The 21,411-nt window shown below is 44.3% G+C and overlaps 1 protein-coding gene across 2 annotated transcripts in view; it reads left to right on the forward strand.

Annotated features, from left to right (window-relative positions):
• tmem132e (transmembrane protein 132E) overlaps positions 1–21,411 on the forward strand; it is a 335,088-nt gene that overhangs the window by 214,135 nt on the left and 99,542 nt on the right. Inside the window, exons 1-2 of one of the 2 annotated variants that reach the window (XM_034606758.1) lie at positions 14,501–15,796; positions 16,274–17,258. In XM_034606758.1, the coding sequence (XP_034462649.1) occupies positions 15,718–15,796; positions 16,274–17,258 (1,064 nt within the window). In that variant the 5' untranslated portion in view covers positions 14,501–15,717. Of the gene's footprint in view, positions 1–14,500; positions 15,797–16,273; positions 17,259–21,411 lie in introns of those variants that run through there. The other variant, XM_034606761.1, reaches the window with a different exon arrangement.

Consider the following 21,411-nt stretch of genomic DNA (forward strand, 5'->3'; position numbering starts at 1 on the left):
TTTCATTTCTTTGTAATTTGGGTGAACCCACAATTTAACCACTGATCATCATGTGCTCGTGTCCCGTGACTCTTTGGCTCCTTCAGTTCAGATCATATGTCGTTGGACAAAATCCACTCGATGCACAAAACTCCCAGAATCAGCTGCCTTAACTAAAAAATCCAGTTAATTCCAAGAAACAATGTCTTAACATGAATTCATCTCGCAGATCAACGTTAGCGCGGGCTGTGCAATTCTCATTTTGTCCAAAGGTTTTGCAGTATTGTAATAGAGACATACTGGTTGGTACAGTTTACTGTGCAGCACTATTCTGTGGAGACACTCATCCTGAGGGAGTGATACCATTTGGACATGGTGATGGCCAGCAGTCTGTCAGCTTCATGGCCACGTTCGGTGCTGGAAATTTGACACTTTCAGCAATTTCCAGAGTAATGTGGATGTTTACAGAGTCGAGCCGTGCGGGGGGGGGGGGGGGGAGATTTATGTCCCCGAAAAGCAGAGTGCAACATTTTCATCAAATTTGGTGACTTTTACAAGTTGTTACTCAACATATCCCAGCAGCAAAGTTTGCCTTTAGTTTAGTCACATCCCACAGGCGCCGCGTTCATCACGACCGCTTCTGTTCATCGCCCCGCATGTCGAGAGCGTCTTTTTAAAGATGCCGGGAAACGTGTTTATTCTGGTGCCTCCACTCAAATGACTAAACATCTGAGTTTACATTCACCGTCTCTTTAATCCGCCACTGGAGGAAAAACACAGCGCTGCTCTATCTAAGCCCCCAGTTGTCCACGAGCAAGTGCTTTTTCTGACACCCCCCCCCTTCTTTTTTTTTTGTGATCTGGCAGTCGGTTGTGTAACCCGTCACCATGGGAACAAAACAACTAAAACCTGTAGGAAATCTAAAAACAAGGACAGGCTATCGTTTTCTCCTTCCACCGGGAGAGAGAGCATCACGCTGGCTGTGTCGGGGCCATGACACGATGAAGAGCTGCTGCACAATAGACTCCTGCTGCTGCTGTTTTTATGTGGATAGTGTCACAAGGGATGAAAAATATCTTTTAGTTTCTACCTGGAAAAAAGTCTAAAAGGTCTACTCACATCCACGAGGTTTGGTTCATTCAGGCCCCGATCACGATGCACGAGAAGGAACTTGGACCAGTAGCATCGTGGAGTAATGCTGACCCGTCCTTTCTCTCTCTCTCTCTCTCTCTCTCTCTCTCTCTCTCTCTGAAGGTAGATTAAACCAGATGATAGAGAACCAGACGTGGCGACATCATCAACGAGTGTAAACTGATCTGTAAGGGAGACGAGGCTGCGGCCGCACTGTGCATGTGTAGTGTCATTCACACTGGGATGAGTAACAGAGGCTCCGAGCAAACACTGGAGAGGTTTCAGCACAGAGTCCAAAACAAACCCTTCAGTTCTGTCACGTGTGCCGGGGACAGTCGCATGAATTAAGCCTTTATCTGACAGGTCTTTGGTAAAAGCTACACACATAACAACCACACATACGTAACAACATGGTGAAACATGTTGTTATATCTGTACATACATCAGTGCGATAGGAGCTACCAAAAAACTATTTCACATGTACTTTTTATTTTGGTCCACGTCCCATCTGCTAACATGGAGGAGGTGATATTTAGGATGTTTATTGCAGCCAGCCACCAGGGGGCAGTCAAGAGTCCTTGGCTTCACGTTTGGGGAGCTGTCATGTCTTCTGAGGTTATATACAGGCTATAGATTTATAGGAAAACATATGTATTTGTTGCCAATAGATGGGGAAACTAAAATCAAAAACCTCGTTATGTGTAAAATTCATTCTTCAGATGAACCGAAGCTCAGTGTGAGTGAATAGAGATGAAGTGTGTGGGTATTTTCCAGAGTCACAGTCTGTGTAGTACAACATTCCCTCACTGCTATAAATGATTTATCTCTCAGTCCATGTCAGAATAACTTATTCTGATCCCTGAATGGATGAGAACAAAATCCAACAATGCATCTGTGCGCCTGACGCAGCTTAAAAGATTTACCAGAAAGCTCACAACGGCTCGCAAACAACAACTGAGACTTGCCAGTCACATTAAAAACATGCGATGTGATAGACGCTGTTTATTCGCTGCATTTTTTTTACCAACAACAAAAACATCGATTTACGAGAATTCACGCACCTTTTACAAGTCTTCTCCGAAAAGCAGGGGCGATGAAAAGAGGCACCGGGCGAAAGGTAAAGCAAAGCCCGGGAGCTCGCAGGTCGAGTCCCACGTGTGGAAGAGTGAACGAGTCTCCGGCTCCAAGTGTCAAGGTGCCTGGAGCCAAACACGCCGCCGCTCAGTGGTCAACAAGACAAAGATGATTGTGGTCCCACCGGGCGCCTTTCAGGTTGGAGCAGGAGGTCGCTGAGAGCATTCAGGCCCACTAATAGCTTCTCCTGAACAAACAGGGGTTACAAAAATGTTAATACCGTGACTAAATTAAATGCACACCGGAGAGGGGGGATGAAGAGCGGCCCCACCGGCAATGAAATTTAATGATGAGAGGCAGGGAAATCAAAAGCAGAGAGGAAGTCTTCACCCCGAACGCTGCCCCTCGGCAAATAACACGTATGTCTACAAACCAACCTTATTTCCTCATCGCAGCTTTTTCCCCCCCGCGAGCGAGAATGAGGTTTTTTTTTTCATTTCCCCGCTGGGAAAATGAAAAAAAAAGAAAGATCATACGGATCATATTCATAGTCAAAACCTACAGAAGCTTTAGCTCATCATCCAGTTCATTCATACTGGAAATGTAATACGTTCAACAGCTGTGTGACCCCATCACGACAATCTCACATCCTCCAGCAGCCTTTTGTTTTACTTTTCATTATTTAGCTATGAAAACTAAATTATTATAATTTGCAGCCTCTTCTGAATCGACTGAGACAGAAAATGAGAAGCTTTAGCAGCTTTGTGCGAGTGACAAAGAAGCGAATCAACGTGTTTCCAGAGAAGCAGTCGTCTCGCCGACTTGTTTTTTTTTTTTTCCACCCTGATGATTAAACAGCCTTGAAGGAGTCTTTTGTTTGGACAGAAACCTGTTTGTTGCCGCGTGCGACAGAAGGAAGGAAGGAAGCAGTCGCTCCTTCTGAGAAAAAGACTTTAACAACCTGAAAATTATTCCAGCAGATCGTGGATACTTCTGATTCCATGTTGTTCAGGGACGTTACAGCATCGGGCCAGATGTTTTCGTATGACATCGACACAAATATTAACTTCCATCATTTCACATGAGGCTCAGCAAGAGGAACATATCCAGCACATTCAAATGAATTAGTCTATTAAACTCTGAATTTATCATCCAAAAACTATTAAAAAAACATTAATGAGGCATATTATTGCAAAGGGTGACATGTTCCTGTGTCACAATTAATGAATCCTACACCGCTCCTGCTGTAACACACTGGTGTACTGCATGGATGGATGGATAGATAGATTGATAGATGGATAGATGGATAGATAGATGGATGGATGGATGGATGGATGGATAGATAGATTGATAGATAGATGGATTGATAGATTGATAGATGGATGGATGGATGGATGGATGGATGGATGGATGGATAGATAGATAGATAGATAGATAGATAGATGGATGGATGGATAGATTGATAGATGGATAGATGGATGGATGGATAGATAGATAGATAGATAGATAGATAGATAGATAGATAGATAGATAGATGGATGGATTGATAGATGGATAGATGGATAGATAGATGGATAGATGGATAGATAGATAGATGGATAGATGGATAGATAGATGGATAGATAGATGGATAGATAGATAGATAGATAGATTGGACTCGAAATTAGATGATAAACTTTATTTATCCTGCTAATGAACAAACAGGATCGAATTGAATTTCAATGAAAACAAAACCAGCTTGACGGAGGAAGAAAAAGTAGATATTTGTGATTTTCTGCGAATGTATTTCCATCTTCAACAGGAGCCAATTGTCTTCTTGGGTTTCTCTCTCTTTATGGGATTTGCTGACAATAACAAAAACATACTATAATACCAGCTTCATCAATTACCAATGGGCTTGTAGTTGTCTTTCCTCCGCCTCAGTCCATTCCTCTGGGGGGTAAAAGAAAAAGAAAATCAATATATCAGAGTTCACTTTCTTTCCCTGCCCTCCTTTATTTCCAGTGATGTAGCTTGTGTTTAATCTTCCCAAGGCGTTAATTGCTAATTAATGGCCAGAGCACCAGCAGGCTGAAAACATATATGGTAATAAAGAGTAGCTTAGTCTATTGTATCCTGATACAATGTGCAGAATAGCTGTATTATCCCCCCGGGTGCTATAATTAGGCCTGTGCTGCAGAATGTGGTCAAATATAATGAATAACTGCCAATGTGCGACGTGCAAATCAGCATAATGCAACGTTAATTAGACGCAGTGTTGCAATAAAATCAGGAAAACAGACTTTTCCACAGTGAAATTAGAGGCAGGAACTTGAGACTCTTTGAAACGGGGATCCTTCCACATTATGTTAACTCCCGCCTGCGAACGATATACTACCAAAATAATGTGAGGGCTATCTCGTCTCTGAATTGCATGCATCAGCGTTGTCCTTGCTCCCCTCGGGGGCAAAGCCATTGACGGATCTGTCAAAATGGCGGCATAAAACGGGGGGGAAATTGAGTGTAATGCACGGCGCTCTCTCATTTTTATGGGTGTAACTTCTATATTTTCCTTCATTCAAATCAGTAACGGTCGTTTCCTCTTTTTCTGCCTCATGAATGTTCGGCATATTTCAGAAGTCGGGCTCCCGTTCATTCGCGGCGATGTCATCATTTAGATTAAAATGTCTACAATGCTCTAATAAAAAAACGACAAGATGAAGCTTTATTGATCGCCACGGGGGAAATTAGGTCGTTGCATCAGCAAAAGTAGAGGGATTCAGCCGCAGAGCACAGTGGAGTCAATGGATAAAAATAGAATCTGAAAACAGGCAACAAAACAGAAACACTAATGAAAACAGACAATAAAGAAATGAATTTGCTATAAATGATTAAATTACACGGATCGGCCACGTCAATAAAACAGCTAAGTAGTTTTAATGTTGCGGTTGAATCTGAAATCTGTTCACTCTGAAACATCAGGAACGTGACTTCATCTGTTGTTTCAATTATTTTCATCAGCCTCAAAAATTCTCCAATTAACCGCGACATTAACGAGTTTCCTGCTTTAAAGCAACACTGTGTAACTTTTGCTGAGCAGCAGCGCCCCCTGCAGCCACACGTGGGGATTCATTCTGCTTCGTGTCCGAGAGATGAAGTGGTTTTTAACAAAGTATGTCAATGTGTTGAGCTCTGACCGTTTAGTCCAGCTCACTGAGCTGCAACACCACTGAACGCCGGGTATTACCCATGATCCTCTGCTTCCTGACCCAGAAGAGCTGCGGCTGTAACAAATCCACCAAACTCTGTTCAGAATTCTTCATGTTTCCTGCTGAATATTGGAGATAAACTCTGGTTATTAATAACTTCTGAGTCTTTTTAACTGATCTAGAGTTCAGCTTTACTTTGTTTGGTAAGATGGACGCCATAACAGCTTCCAAAAGTAAAACCAAAGCCTCTTGATCGCCACCTGGTGGCTGGCTGCAGTAAATCATACATCCTGCCTCCTCCATGGTAGTGGATGGGACATTGAAAAAACTAAAAACTCAAAGTATATGTTAATTACCTTTTTTTAAAAAGATGGTTTTCTGTCATTTCATAATAAAAAAAACAGTTGAGATTTACTCCAAAGGCACAAGATGGCAGCGTTTGTATCCAGCGTATTTTAGCTTCCTGTCTGGATAGTGGGAGGAAGTGGAGACATGTCGTCCATCTTTATTTACAGTCGATGGTTCCACACTTGTCACAGGGGATCGAACCCAGTCACTAAAGTTACATAGAGCAAAGACACATGTTTGTGAACCATCACATTAGTTTTAAACTTGTTTAACTAATAACTACTAAGAACTTACAGGTAATACACATTATACACACTAATACTGACTCGTTTACATAATTACACAAACATGGATTAATACAACAAACTTTTTCCACAGGCAAACAATGTGAATTAAATCCTAACAGTTAACAAGCCGACGGTTTTAATTCATCAGCTAATACAGTAAATCCTTGAACGCAATCCCTGTGTATAGGAAATCCTTTTGCAGCAGCTGCAGTGCAGCACTCTGAGGCTCAGTTTACCTCACACAGAGTATCCCCTATGGGAAACCCTGTTGTCTGGAGCCCTATAGATTGCGTCAGCACTCGGATCGTATTGAGGCACAGATCACGCTGCCACAAGGCATTTGCATCCTTTCATCAATAGAATCACACACACACAGCGGCTGTGGCAACAAGGCCCCATTCGGCAGCGCAGGGACACAAGGCAGGGGCCGGGCTGAAGGCTGCGCACCTAATAAACATCTGCAGCTTCACAGATCTGCTCCAGTGTGTGATTCTAGTTAGAGTTGCAGGACTCCCCCCCCCCCCCCCATTGCTCCTGCAGCCTCATATTCAAACAATCAGAGAAACAAATCAATCCAGTTCGGAAGCAACAACACGTCGACAGCCGATCCCACGTTGTTATAAATTTCTCGCTCCACACGATTCCACGTTTCTTTGCCGAAATTACCCAATTAAACTCTGGATTATTAGCTTTGCACCGTGCAGGTTAGCTCTCATGATCGAAACAAGGACACAGGAAGAAAGAAAGAAAGAGAAGCCGTGATGGTTTGTTTTTTATTCCTCAAAGAGTTCTGCAGTACTTCCTTTCAGCGCTGGGACTAATTGATTGGTTAGTATTTGATGTGAAACAGTAGCGCCGGTCCCTCGTCAGCTCCTGGGGAACAGTGACATAACTGATAGATTCTCAGCAGGTCTTTAATCAGAAGACCACCACATTATATCGTGGCTGCGCCGCCGCTTCCAAACAGCCTCCACTGGACCGGGCGACTGATCATATAAATTATGGATGGTTTTTATGGGTGCATATAAAGGATCAATGATGAAATGTTCCATATCCCGCTGATGGTGTCACACCAGTTATATATTCTTCCCTTTTAATCTGCAAATTATGCCTCATTAAAGCTGTCCTGTGAACGTAATGTGGAAATACACCACTGCTATCGGCCCAAATTACAAAGCGAGGCTTTAACAGAGAAAACACTCCATCTCCACTAATTGAGACTCTGTACCTTCACAAAAGTGTCTGCTCGTGTCCGACAGTTCTGGTCCAAAGGAAAAGATTGATTTAAAAATTGAGGGCAGAATTAAAAACGGTCTCATAAACAGACAGCGAGCGCTTCACACCCAGAAAGTTACTGTAGTTTTACATGAGTTGGCCTCACTTTGCTTTTCTCCTTCCCAATTAAACTTCTGTTTTCATCCTTGAAGGTGTGAGATTGCAAAGGTTGACATAGTGATAATTAATTAACACACGTAACAATCGGCAAATATGAAAATGACAAAGGGTTTGAATATATATATATAGAGTGGCCTTCAAAAGCTAAAAGAAACTGCTCTCTCACCTCTCTTTGCTGCTAGTGTTGCATCTTGCATGATACAAACAGAAGAATCGCTGTTGCACGTTGTTCCCAAGCTCCGGGAGTTCAATGCACGTCATAACGTCAGGATCTTTGATTTAATAAAGAAGCAATTAGCACGTACACCTGGTTGTCATGTTTCCATCACCACCGATTAGAGCAGGATACAAACCTGTGTCTACTGCAGAGTCCTACGGGAGTGAATGCAGAGCCAGATGTTAGTGGGTGTTTGTAGCTTGTGGTGGAAAAAGATCCTGTAGAATAACTAGAAGTGTCTTTTTCTGACTGTCATTCAGAGACTGAATGTGTACTGTATGCACAGGTGATAGCAAAGTAAAAGATGAAAAGGCAATTAGTTGGAAAGGTCAAGCAATGATTGAAAGGGATAGAACATGAAGAGAGGATAAAATACTGTGGATGGATGATGTGGGTCTTCATCCACCTTGTCCTGGGGGGGGGCCTCCATGGGTGATGAGCCCTTGGGACGGAGGGGACAGACAAATGCACTGAAGGACAAAGTCGTCCACTTTCTGAGACGGTGCTGACTTGCAATTTTCAATTAGCCGAAACAGAAATACCACAAAAGTTATTAACGTCAAACTTTCTGCATAATTCAAGAGCTGAAGCCGCACAACCCGTCAACTTCTACCTGATCAAGTTTGAGTGCGGAGATGTAGCCTTTGAATCTGTTTCCTGTCTGAAGTAAATTAATTATAGCATCTGCCTTTTTCTTTATGTGGGTTTGGCAGCTCATTGCTTTTGTTTACCTGTCAAATCTGTGGATATACATGAACTGAAAAGACCAACTCAAGGCCAATTAAGTTATTCAAAAATAAATGTGTTCTGGTTTACGCATTAATGTGACGAATGACAAAAACATCTAAAGAAAACAAACAAGTAAAGACAAACGACTTCAGACGTTGCTTTTTTTTAAATTGCATCTCAATTTTTAAAGGCGGCTCATGAACGTTCCATGATGTGACCACCGAGGATCCAGGCAGCACATGTGCTTCAATCTTTAAGGTTTCAGTCCGTTGGTGGAAACAGTGAATGTGGTTTGATTCTCCAGGTCACAGAACTCTGGGTGCAGCAAAAAAAACTAAAACAAAGTCATTCCAATAAAGATGTCAGGCAACAATTGGCCCTTTTCCATCTCTTGGCGAGCAGCCGTCATCTGATCTGTCACCACGTGCGGCGTGAGTCTGCAAACAGCGAGCACAGCGAGGGGAGCTGGTTCCCTCGCTGAGATGTTGGGGGTGTGCAGCCTGTCGCCTTTCAGCTCTTCATCCAACACCTCACTGTGGCTGCTCCCTCCTGTTCACCACTCCCTGCAATATCACAGATTCATCCTCCAAAAGTAAAACGCCAAAGACCGTTGTCTTTATAATAGAATCATAATAATAATCCATTTTATCTATATAGTGCTGTTAACCATCCTCAAAGACTAGAACTACAAAATACACATCATTAATCACCGTCCTGTTGTGTAGATGCATTTTGAATTGTCTGTGATTACGACGTGATAAAAGCCGACGTGTGTTTCAACAGATAAATGCTTTTACTGTGAAGCCGCAGCAGAAGGACATGTTGTGTTTGTGTTACCGCTGATGTCGCTGCAGACACACCTAGTTCATAATACTGCAAAAAATGTAAATACTGCAATACTTTCATCAGTGTCCCATCGGCTTGTGTTACATCAATTTGAAATTAAGTCTTTGAAATGGGCTCATTCAGTTGCCTCATATCTCGTTTCGGCTTATTCACATTTGTTAAATCAGATTGTAGCGTGTTGGACGTGGGTCCACTGGACTTAATGTAGTTAAACATATAGCATAGAGCCTATAGAATGACTGATGTACTCCACTTAACTCTGAAATCATCAAAGTGATTGGATCTCATGCAAACACACGGGCTGGACAGATCTTCCCCGGTGAGGCCGAGCCTTTCCCTGTAATTACCTTATGCATATAGATGGCTAACCGGTCAAATACGAAGCCACACGCGGCGACCATGTTCGAGATAACCCAGCTGCCGTCCATCTCTGAAGGTAATCCACATCTGACTGACGTGGAAATAGACGTTCCTGTGAGAGAGGAGCGAAAATAGAACTCGCTGCACCAAGTGCTAATACGTCCTTCATCCTCGGGCTAACGTATCTTCTCATCTGCGCCTTGTGTTGCATTCGGAGCTAATTGAATGATAATGCGAAACCATTTTAAAGATGAGGCGACATTTGCTTGTGCATCCACGCAACTCAGCCAAAGTGCAGCGGGGACGGAGGACTCCAGAGTTAAAAGTCGACAGGAGAAAGTGCATTAACGGTGTTTGAGTGTTCTCACGGAGTAATACCGAGCCGCGCTGTGTGTTTAGCCGAGTGAATTGAATCGAGGTATTATTTGACCATTTCAAATGTAATAGCGGTATACTCAGGGCAGAGTAAAAGAAGGGAGGTAAGATGAAGATCGATAGGGCAGAACGCGCTCTGTTACATTAGCGATGCTGCGAGGATGCTCTATTTCTCTCTAACAATTTCTCCTGACCTTTTACTTGAAGAGATATTCATGCACTCCTCTCTCTCAAGATCAAATGTCTGCCCTCCTCACAACATCCTCTCCATTTCCCCTTGAGTTGGCAGCCAGCTTTTTGCATAAGACAGCCTTTGTATGGTTAGCAAGGCGCAGAGTGGAGTATCTTAACAAGGCTTTTTAGCTTTAGTCTGCTGAATGCCTTCGAGATTTTCAGGGGCACAGCAGATACAGATTCCAAGTCCTTTCAAATTTGAATGCCTAGAATATGCAGCATACCTGGTGGAGACGAAGAATGTGGTGGTTTGAGTGTAACAGGATGTAGAACACTAACAAACATTATCCCCTGGTTATAGAGTTGTTTTCAGATATGAACGATGGAAAATTGGGTTTAGACGTTTTATGGCGTTTATTCTTTTGGAGTTGGTGTGAGTCAGACTCGTTCACAACAACAGGAGAACATCTGGAACATCCGGGAGAGGGGAGGAGCCTGGGTAGAGCGAGGGAGGCAGGACATGACGTATAAATTCAACACTCGTCCATTATCACCAAAACCTCTGGACATCGTCTTGTCGTTTTTTTTAAGTTGACGTCTTCCTCAGCTTCTTCTTCTGCCCTGTCAACACTAAGACTAACTTTTCCCTGTGCCTTTGAGCTTCTTGGTTTCATGTGTAGGAACAATGAAATCACAGCTTACTTACTAACGTACTGTGCATGTCCACTGTTGCTTTGGGTAATGAACACAACAACAACCAGTTTCTCTACGTTTGGTTCACACTTCTACGTCAAATCACAAGTTAGCAGCTTGAGGAATCGTCGATGTAGACTCTAACGCTGCCTACTGGCCCCGTGGGCTTGTTTTAAGGTTTGTAGTTGTTTTGTGTTCTTGTCCGGACGGAGATATTTTGTAAAACAAATGTTGTGTGGACGAAGATGAATCTGCAGTTGTGTAGATTAAAGCTCCTCAATTTCATCCTGAGATATTTGTAGTCTTCCGGTTTCATGTTATAAACGTCATCAACACGCCCCCTTGCTTCGTCCTCACACTCAGACCTTTTCCTCACATTTCATGAGGGGCCTGGCAGGAAAAGTTCCAGAAAAACGTCCACAGCAATTGACTGGGTCCTCTGGAAACATTTCAGGTGAAGGTCTGGACTTCAGCGCACGTCTGTGAGCAGCTCATGTTTGTCAGGATCTTTTTCCAGACATGTCTCTCCCAGGACTTTCGCCCCACCAGTATAGTAGGGCCCGGGGCTGTATTCAGACTCTGGGATTTCCGTTTCCGCTCAAGTTAAGAGTTTTAATGTCCTGCTCTTTCTTCCACTCTTCACATTTTTGTTGCAGGAAAAACTCTTGTGCTTCATCTTCTCAGACTCATTTTCTATCCAGGATCGAGTTCTAAAACCCAAAAAGCTGGAATAAGTGGATTGATTGATTGAATTCTCCGACGGGATAAATCAGCAGCGTTTGGTTTTGCATCACTACCCTTTCTCCCTCATCTTAAATTGTCTATCTTTGCAGCCTGTTATTGGCATAACAGCAGATGTGAAACCACAGCGCTTCAGCCTCAAAGTGGCCCAATGCTTTCATTAATTGACATCACACAAAGTAATCTAATGAATAGAAAGTGCCCTCAGACCATAGACACCCCCCCACCCCCACCCCCAACTCGCTCACACATGCACACAGAGCAGATGTTTCACGTAATGGGAGCACAACAGGAAGATAATTCAATTCAATTTGGCCTGAGGTCTAATAGGACATCAAGTGGAAGAGGAAGGCGATAGGGTTTCACACTGGAAGCCCATCTGTGTCCATGCCCCCCCCCCCCACCCCCCGCGCCCTTTAAAACCACCTACCCAGTGATGTTGTTAGTCTGAAAGGAGGCAAGAGCACCCTGATGCATCGTGGGCTATAATCACCTTCTCGAATGACACCGCGACGCCCCGGAGGTTGAGAGCAAGGGGCAGGGATTTGTGTTGTTTGATGGCATTCAGCGAGTGCATTGTTACTGTACAGTTTTATTGCATTTACAGGGGATTAGGAGACGCCTGGGCGGTGGTCAGGTGACCTTCAGGCCTGACAGCAGAGTATCCGTGTCACCGCGGGTTCACAGTTCTTAGCGTTTCGCCAGAGGCAACAAACCATTGTGCTTTTGGCACAAGATACACTCAATACACTTGAGCAATGTTCCCTCTTCCAGCAGCAGCAGCCTCGGCCTCCAATCAGCCACTGACCTGTTACGCTGCTGCGTGAGGGAGCGCTCTGTGTTTTATGCTAATTTATTTCATCTTATTCAACATGCAATGAAAGAATTCACACGTAGATCACGAGTGCTTCATGTAACACGCAGGCCCAACAGAATATATACATATATGTATAGTTTGCATTATTATTGTAATAAAAAAAACGAACGCTACATTTCTGGACTGCAGGCGTGTTCTGTTTAATGCACATTCGTCACGTTGAAGGTGAGAAAAATCAATGTTTTCACTGCAGATGAGGAAGAAATGGGTCTTTCCCTCCTCGGAGAAAATGGTCCAAAGTATGAAGCTACTGAGATCATGAAAAGAAAAAAGTGATTGTGGAAATAACCTTGGAAATTTGTTTCGTAAGAAATCGATATTTACTGTTTAATCATGTGGAAATGTTCTCATAAAGGGTCAGAGCCAGAGTCAGAAACACGACACAAAGACACATCTGTACGACCACCGCACTATAAATACTTTTAATAGTATTTGTATTATATATCTTAGTATTACATTTCTGTGTTTTTCCTCATTATTGGGGTCATTGGTTCCGAACTCCTTCCTCCCGACTCCTCTTAACCTGTTTGAGCGAATCCCACAGATGGATTTTATTGCACCGATGATGCAAACAGTTGAATATCGTGTCGTCTTTGGTTTCCACATGCTCGGATAATGTCGGCAGACTGTTGGGAGTCACAATTGTACGTTTAGAATTTTTCCTGATGTGGCCCGACAGCCTCCCTGTGCTCAGATCAACAGATGCAGGAGAGCGAGAGAGAGACGCAGTCAGACGGAAACTGCTTTAAAAACGAAATAACCATTAAAACACCGGAGCAAGCTGGATACCATTTTGTTTTGGGGCTGTTTGGCCAGCAGCAGGTGCTTGTGGAACACATGGAGACACATTCCTTTAAGTGCCTTGCTCAAGGCCACCTCGACAGTAGTATCGGAGGCAGGGGAGGATGATGCACATTAACTTTGAAAAGTCCCAGCAGATCCTTGGGTTCAAGGTTTCTCGGAGCTCTAGGCTTCTGCCGCCTCCAGACACGGTGAGGTAGATGGAGCAAAGTGGTGGATGACGCTGTTCCAATACCTACTTACTTTTTAATCACGGGGATTAAATCCTATTGAGCTTTAAAGAGTGGAGCGGAAAAACATGCTTCTTGGTTTTCACATAGGCAGACGTATGTATTGTCATATGTGAGGCACATATTCGATTCTTTGTTAAGGCTAGCGTTGGTGGAACAGTCTCAAAATACCGTCCATCGAGGAGGGTCTGTTGTCGTCTGCGTCTGTTTCGCGATTTTCAGAAATATAAAGACAATGTCTGCACAATGGGGTCCAGACTTTCTTCGTTTTTCACATGTTCGAAACATCGTAAGTCGGACATTATCCAGACTGTCCACTAGGGGGCTGCTTGGAGAAACTCCGGAGAATGTCCGCAACCTTTGCGTTCTCACACACAGCCCCTCCGGATAATTTCGGAGATTGAGCGGAGTTCAGTTCACGTCTGAAAGCAACTTTTGTTTGATAGTTTGTTAGTTTGCTAGTTTGCAGAATAACTTAAAAAACGTTTAAACTGATTTAGTCGAAACTTAGTGGAAAACTTTCACCAATTTCCCAGGGAATAAGTTACGTGATGGATCCTGATGAAAAAGAATCTCCCGTATTTAGACGACTGATATCTAAGAGTGTGGTTTGAATTTGGTGCAGCTTGATTGACTTCTAATGTTGAATGTTGGAGGTAAATCATACAGTTGGTCTCCGGAGTGTGAAGCGTTGTGGTCGAGCAGACCTCAAGGAAGTTTGTGTGCCCGCTGCACATATTTGTCGCTTTTAATTTTGATCAAGACGAGAGCAGCTCCTCTCTTCTAAACACGTGCACGCATTCCAACGTGCACACATTCCTGCGAGGTAGAGAGCGTTCGATAAAGACTAGACGGCCTCTAAGTAGCTCCTCTCATCATTATAGTTCCTGCAGCCTTCTCTATGGCTACGACTGCTCATTTGTAAGTGCGGGATGTTTCCCCGGCTGCGGCTTCATCTTTTGTTGCACCCACTGTTTGCCATTCAGTTTATGGGGCCCACACACACACACACACACACACACACACACACACACACACACACACACACACACACACACACACACACACAACTGCACACACACACACAACCATGAATCCCTCTCTCTTTTATTATGGGAATTCCAGGCACATGTGAGTGGAGCAGGGAGGCAGTCCAGATCCCCCTCCCCCTCCAGCTGGTATCCCCTCATTCTCATGGATTTCTCAGGGGGCTAAAGCAGACGAAAAGAAGGGGGAGAAAGAGGGGAAGGAGGAGGAGGAGGAGGAGGAGGAGGAGAAGGGAAAAGAGAGCTGGGCTAATTCATCAATAATCTTTACCTAATCCCTCCCTCTCCCCTTCTCCCTCTCACTTACTCTCTCTCTCTCTCTCTCTCTCTCTCTCTCTCTCGCTCGCTCTCTGCCTGGAGGCATTCAAGCAATACATCCATCCCCCGCCCCACCACACACACACACACACACACACACACACACACACACACACACACACACACAGCCCTTATACTCACTTGCATGCACACACACATTTGAGTCTGCCCGAACACGTCCAGAGAGAGAGAGGATGAATCGGGCTGCAGAGTGTTATTTCTTTCACCTCCGCCTCTGTGTGTGTGTGTGTGTCGGTGTGTCGGTGTGTGTGTGTGTGTGGTGTAAGTCTAGTCCTCTGAGGGTTGTGTGTCTTAGCTCTGACCGGGAGCTAAAATGGTGATTATAGACTAGAGACTAGGTGTGGCAAGATGGGGCGGCGTCAAAGGCTTTGTCTGTAGTTCCCGTACAGCCCACCAACCGGGAGGAGGCTCTGCCTGTCTATCAAGAGCCTGTCCCGGAGCCTCGCTCAGTCTGGGATTGAAAGAGCCGCTGCAGCGTGGGGCTGAACCACGCTCTCAAAACCAAGACTCAAGCCACGGGGAATTAGACAAGCACAAGTTCAAGAAGCCCAGAACCTTTGTAGCCCGGCTTCAAGAACATGACCAAGTGAAGAACCCCGCCGGAGCATATTGCTGTTCTTCTTCTTCTTTTTCTTTTTTCTTTTTTTTTACCCTCCCACCCTCATTTATTCTTCTTTTGCAACACATGGCAGAGATTTTCTCGAGAGGAGCCCAAAAGAAGAGGACAAAGTTCTGTGGAGCGCCCGCTGAGGAGCGAGCCCAACGGAGGAGGCTTTCTCTTGAGGGGGAATTAATAAGATCCCCTTGATTTTTTTTTTTTCTTCTTCTTCTTCTTCTTCTTCTTCACATTTAAAGAATGAGATCTCAATGATAAAACCATTTGGAATATGGGACTTTTAATATTTGCTTTGGACCATGGGGACAGGCAACTATGTGTTTGTGCTCAGCTCTGGGTCATTTTGATAAGTATGTCACATTTACTCTGCTTGTTCTTTAATGACTTTTAATTAGCTCCGGCGTTGTTACTTGTTTTTATTTAAAGTTTAAGTGCGAGTTTGACTCTTTGCTGGTTTTTTAAAGTAATTGTGTGGGTTTTTAGATCAAATTGGTGAAAAGCTGTGATCGTACGAGTTGTTATCTCCCAGAGAAACATCACACACCTTGTTGATGTTGATTCACTGGACGACCTCTGACCTGGATGCTTGACATGTATTGGCCTGTTATCATCTGATTAGTGTGTGTTGACCTCACGCTCCTCTTTCCCCTGCAGCTGTCTGAGTAGTGACTTCCTGCTTTTATCTCATTCATTGTTTCCGACTCCTCTTTGCATCTTTTACTCTCCAACAAACTTTAACCCTTGTTTTTAAGAGTGATAAAAGTTTTTTTTAAAGTTGTGTTTTAAAAGTTTAACCTCTCTTCTTCTTCTTCTTTCTGTCTTCGCAGCCCTCGCAGGTAAAATCTTTCCAACCACCTCGAATGCCCTCCTCAGCTCCTCGGCGATGACAGCCAGCCCTTCACCCCCCAACGTGTACCTTCCCGCCAACTTCAAGATGTCCAACGCACAACTGGCTTTCTTTTTACGAGAGGTCGAGATCACAGGACAAACGGTTGGCGGCGGCGGCGGCGGCGGTGGTGGCGGTAGGAGCAGCAGTAGCCCCAGCGCTGGACACCCGCTGCAGCGAGCTGAGAGTTTTGTGGTTTTCCAGACAAAAGACCTCCCTGCCATCAACATAAGCTTTGGGCCTTACGCCAGAGACCAGGCCCTCACCAAGGAGTTGCTCCAGCCAGCTAGTCCTCTGGATATCCCCGGGCAGCTGACGGTCAACTGGAAGGTGCGGGCCTTCATTGTCCAGGCCCGGGTCTTCTCCAACAACCCCACGGTCCAGGTGTTTTTCTACATCGCTGGCCGCGACTGGGATGACTTCAAGGCTCAGGACAAGATGCCCTGCGTCCGTCTGCACGCCTTCCGGGATGTCCGTGAAATTAAAACCTCCTGCCGCATGAAAGGCAACCTGGCGCAGTGCTTGGCGCAGCTGGATCTGCCTCCGTCCTGGTTTAACACCAACGTGGCCCCACTGGGCAGGAGGAAAGGCTCTGGTGACGGGCTCCTGGACGGGCTCACCAGTGAGACCCTCCAGGCTGAGCTCTACTACACTCTCCATGAGCCCAATCTGGAAGGGGAGTGCAGTGAGGGTTCAGGTCACAGGGGTGGTGGGGCTTCCAGGGGAGAACCTCTGTCACAGCACCCCCTGCTGCGCATTGGGAGCATCAGCCTGTACCAGGCCAGTCAGGAGCAGCTGCTGGTGGACAAGCAGCTGGACAAAAACATGTTCCTCAGGCTGCCCGAGAAGCCCCTGAAACCCGGAGAGACCCTCAAGATCTTCCTCTACTTGATGCCCAACTCCACTGTGGAGCAGTTCAGCCTCAAGTAAGTCTTTAAATTTAAAATGCACAGTCTGAGAGCTGCTCCCAAAGTGACTCTGCCTGAATGTCACATTTAATGTGTTTATATTCACACGTTCACCCATCGGAGGAGAAAAAAAATCTGATCAAGCTGTTCACTTGCACAGCAGAAGCTCATCCTGAGTTTTCCTGCTTCCATGGAATCATGTACACAAGAATTATTGCTTAATAGATTATTTTTGCAGCTTCCTGGTCGACGCCAACATGAGTCATGTCTCTCCAGTCGTAAACTACAGTCTTATGTCTCTCTTTATAATTATGCTCACACATAATCGTCTGCAATTTGCCCAAGGTTTACGCTTAAGGCGGTGAGGCTGCGTGTAAACAAAGCGATGCAGTCTGAATGCTGCATCGTGTGAAGTCCCCAGTTGACAGGCTTATAGGAAATATAGGATTTACACATACAAATAGCTCACAATTAATGGAATAATTATCACAGCACTTCTCATTAGAGCCTCTATCTCCAGCCAGGTTCAAGGCAGGGTAATTAGATAAAGGTTATTACATAATAACAAAATTAATTGTGGGATTTAATGCTGTTATAAGATCATAGCGTGCACGTTAATTGTGGCCAATGGTACGTAATTCCACTTCATGCAATGTTCTGTGATCGAGCACACGAGTGGCAGCGTCATTTATGTTAATTTTAGGCCAAATGAGCATGTAATCACGTATTTCATCCTTCTCGTTCATTTCTCCTTCACCGAAGCCAAGCGGCGTGCCAGGAGTAATTAAAGTCAGGTGAGATAAAGAGGAGGCGACGGGGTTAAAGTGTGGCAGCACTGTGGCGTTCACCTCCTGAAGTGGAGGCGGAACAACTGACAGATTTATTCTTTTCCTCCCAGGACGGGATTGTGTGAATAATTTCCAGGGAAGTGCTGCTCAAAGCAGTTTGTGTTCTAAAGCCCCAGACCTGTGTTTGACCAGGTAATGCTCGTGGATCAGTCACAGTCGCGTTTCATGCTCGTGCACTTTTACTGCACTGGAGAAAAAAAAGCTAAATCCTCAAATATAGGGGGGAAAATGTTATCATAGATATTTTAACACATATATATATATTTAATAGGTAATGTAGTTGTGCCTACAGCAACACACGTCCTGGTTCCCCATCTTTAAATAATATAGAGTAGCTGGTGCTCATTATCTAAGATACAAGGAAACTGAACCTGTACAGTAATGATATTATCATCACGTATCATGTCACTTAAATCAATTAAATCGATATTTTTCATACTAATTGAGGTTTATCAAGATACAATATGTAACAGATATACATAGAAATGTCCAAAAAACGACTAAACCCATGTTATATATCTGTTGAATGGGACGTTTCATGTCAGTCGCCTTGTAACTGCAACACATCCGTTTGTGCTCGAACTTCAAACGACGTACGATGAAGGAGAAACACACAGTTAGCCACGTAGCCAATTAGCTCTGTTCTCCTTCCGCTGTTTGTAATGGTCACTCCTGATGGAATATTCATCGGCCTTTTGCTGCTGTGAGCCCACGCTGCTTCATGACGTCATCGCACCAGGTCTTTTGTTGTCGTTTTTGGATTCCGATTGTTCAATTATTAACTATAATTAGCACTCGCTGTATTAAAAAGAATTCTGTATAGATGACATGTAAGGAATCATGTAAATGGCAAATGCATGGAGTTTAATGTGATGTTGCTAATGAATCCATGTGTAATGTCTTGGCATTTTTATTAGCATATAAATGGCAAATGCCCAGAAAACTACATATATATACAAAACTTTATCCAGGGATCGTTGTGTAAATCATCTTGTGGCATTTGATACAGTTTTAAAAAGTTCTCAAAAGCATGAAAGGGCCTAATAAGATAAGTTAAGATAAGTTAAGATAAGATAAGATTGTCCTTTATTGCTCGTCCTGTGGGGAAATAGTGAAATAAACTCACTAAATGTAATAAACAAGTAAAAACACAGGGATCATGCAAGTTTCCATCAAGTCTTGCAAACAGGAAACCATGAGTGGCAGCCATCTTTGAATTTCAGCTTCACATTTCCCCCGTCTCCTCTGATCAATGTACCGTTTTGTAGTTTCTGACATTGGACCGTTTCAGAACCATCTGGTGCAATAAATAATATTTTCCTAAGTTTGACCCTCTCTGTCTGAGGAGCTGAGGGAACGCGCGGCTCATCACGGCGCTGCGCTCTCTGCACCCCCCCTCCTCGGTTGTCAATGCAATATTCAGGGTTAGAGAATAAATGATTATTTGCACTTGACAAAGCTCGAGGATGGAAAGTGAGTTCTCTCTCGCTGCTTGTGGGCGTGAAGGCGGCAGGAAGAATAGAAAACGGGAGGAATCCATTACCAGCTCAGTCAGTAACCTGATGATGAAACACACTGTAAATATGACGGTTGTAATCTTTACAGAATCTCTGGAAGACTTGCAGAGTATTAATTAAGGTTCAATAACTCATTACAGGCTCTGAAGGAAAGTGGTTCATTAAAAGTGATTCTCTCTACTGTAAAGCCTTTGACTGATTATCACACAAACAGATAACACATGTGTGGAGCCTTTTTGTATGTGAGCGACTACGTCATTGTTTTTTTTACAAATCTCCATCGCTCCTTCAACTCTGCACTTTGTCCCCAGTAGCAGAAGGTGCATGTTCAACCCGGTGGTCACATGGTTTCTTGGATTTCGAAGGGTTTCTAATCTGAAATTAGTTTAAGAATTAAGCTTTTGGAGGATTTTAAAGAATTTAAATGTACCCTAGCAGACCTTCTTCTTCTTCTACCAGAGAGCGTGACCCTTCCTTATCAAAGTCCCAGCCCCCAGGAATCCCAAGCATTTGTCTTCACACTCTCCGAGCAGCATTTACACTCACCCCCCCCGTGAAATGTACAGTAGCATCCGGTGTCAGTCATAACATTGTCCTGCAAAACCCAGCGTCTCTGACTGTGCTTCACTCTAACACCTTCATGGAAGATCTCGACGACAATAGTTTGATTCTATCACAGAATCCAGTGTGTGGCGGTGTGACAAAGTTGCAGCGAGGGTTTGTAGAACAAGGCTTCGCCGCGTCCCCCAGCCTCTTGAAACATTTAGCTGACCATGTTAGCATCCGTGCAGCGCCGCAGTTCTCAGGCAGCCGGCGTCTGTGAGCCCCTCGCAGGGATGCAAGTGAGCAGTGATAGAACACAAGACTTTAAAAAGAGAAGGGGGCCGGGAGAAGAAAGCACAGCCTGCGCCTCCTGAGCGACTCCACTCAATAGGGTGTGAACTCAACAGTTCTGGAAGACAACTGTCGAGTCGTCCGTGCTCGTCGAGGAGGATTATTAAAGATGCAATGAGAAGCGTCTTTAAAGATAAATCAGAGGGGCCTCCTCCTCGTTCTCCTCTGACTCTCCCCGCGCCTCCGTCATTCCCTCCAGTTTTCCTCCTCTCAGTCATGGTGCTTTGAAGATGTTTGACTTGTTATTGTCGACGCCGGGAACTCGGAGGCCAGAGCTCGGCCGCTTCTGGAATCTGCCCTCGTTTTTCTACCGCGGCTGCAGTGACGCTGTCGGAAATGAGCGTTGTGTGTGTGTGTGTGTGTGTGGGACGGGGAGTAGTGATGTGTCAAATTTAGTTACCACGGTCATACAATAATAATACGCAGCCGTTTTTTGGACTCTTCTCCGCTCGTCCTGGTGCAGACTCGTACTGCTTCTCTGGAGGAGTTTCCTTTGCATTTAAATGTCCTTTAATTGGCTGCGATATTTTCTACTCGTATATCGATGAACAACAACAGCAGTGACGTCATCGCTCCACAGTTCTCGTTATCATGCACGTGGATTAAATTTAGTTTCTTCACTGGACACACTAATGTGATATCTGAGAAGTGAGGTATTAAACTGACACTAAGGCCAACTGCTAAAATATAAAGAATATATAACATAGTATAGAATAATAAAGGGCAACAGTTATATTATAAGGTACTGTCATATGTACGGTAAATTGTCCTTCCACGGAAAATACTATCATTATAAGAACCAGCTTCAGATACTGGTTCACATTTCCAGTATCTTTTATTTTATCCAGCTCTGACCTGAGGTTTGCACAATCACTGACATGGTGACAAAACCACACACACAGGGGGGGGGGG

This window comes from Hippoglossus hippoglossus, chromosome 14 (assembly GCF_009819705.1).
Source record: "Hippoglossus hippoglossus isolate fHipHip1 chromosome 14, fHipHip1.pri, whole genome shotgun sequence".
Lineage (NCBI taxonomy): Eukaryota > Metazoa > Chordata > Actinopteri > Pleuronectiformes > Pleuronectidae > Hippoglossus > Hippoglossus hippoglossus.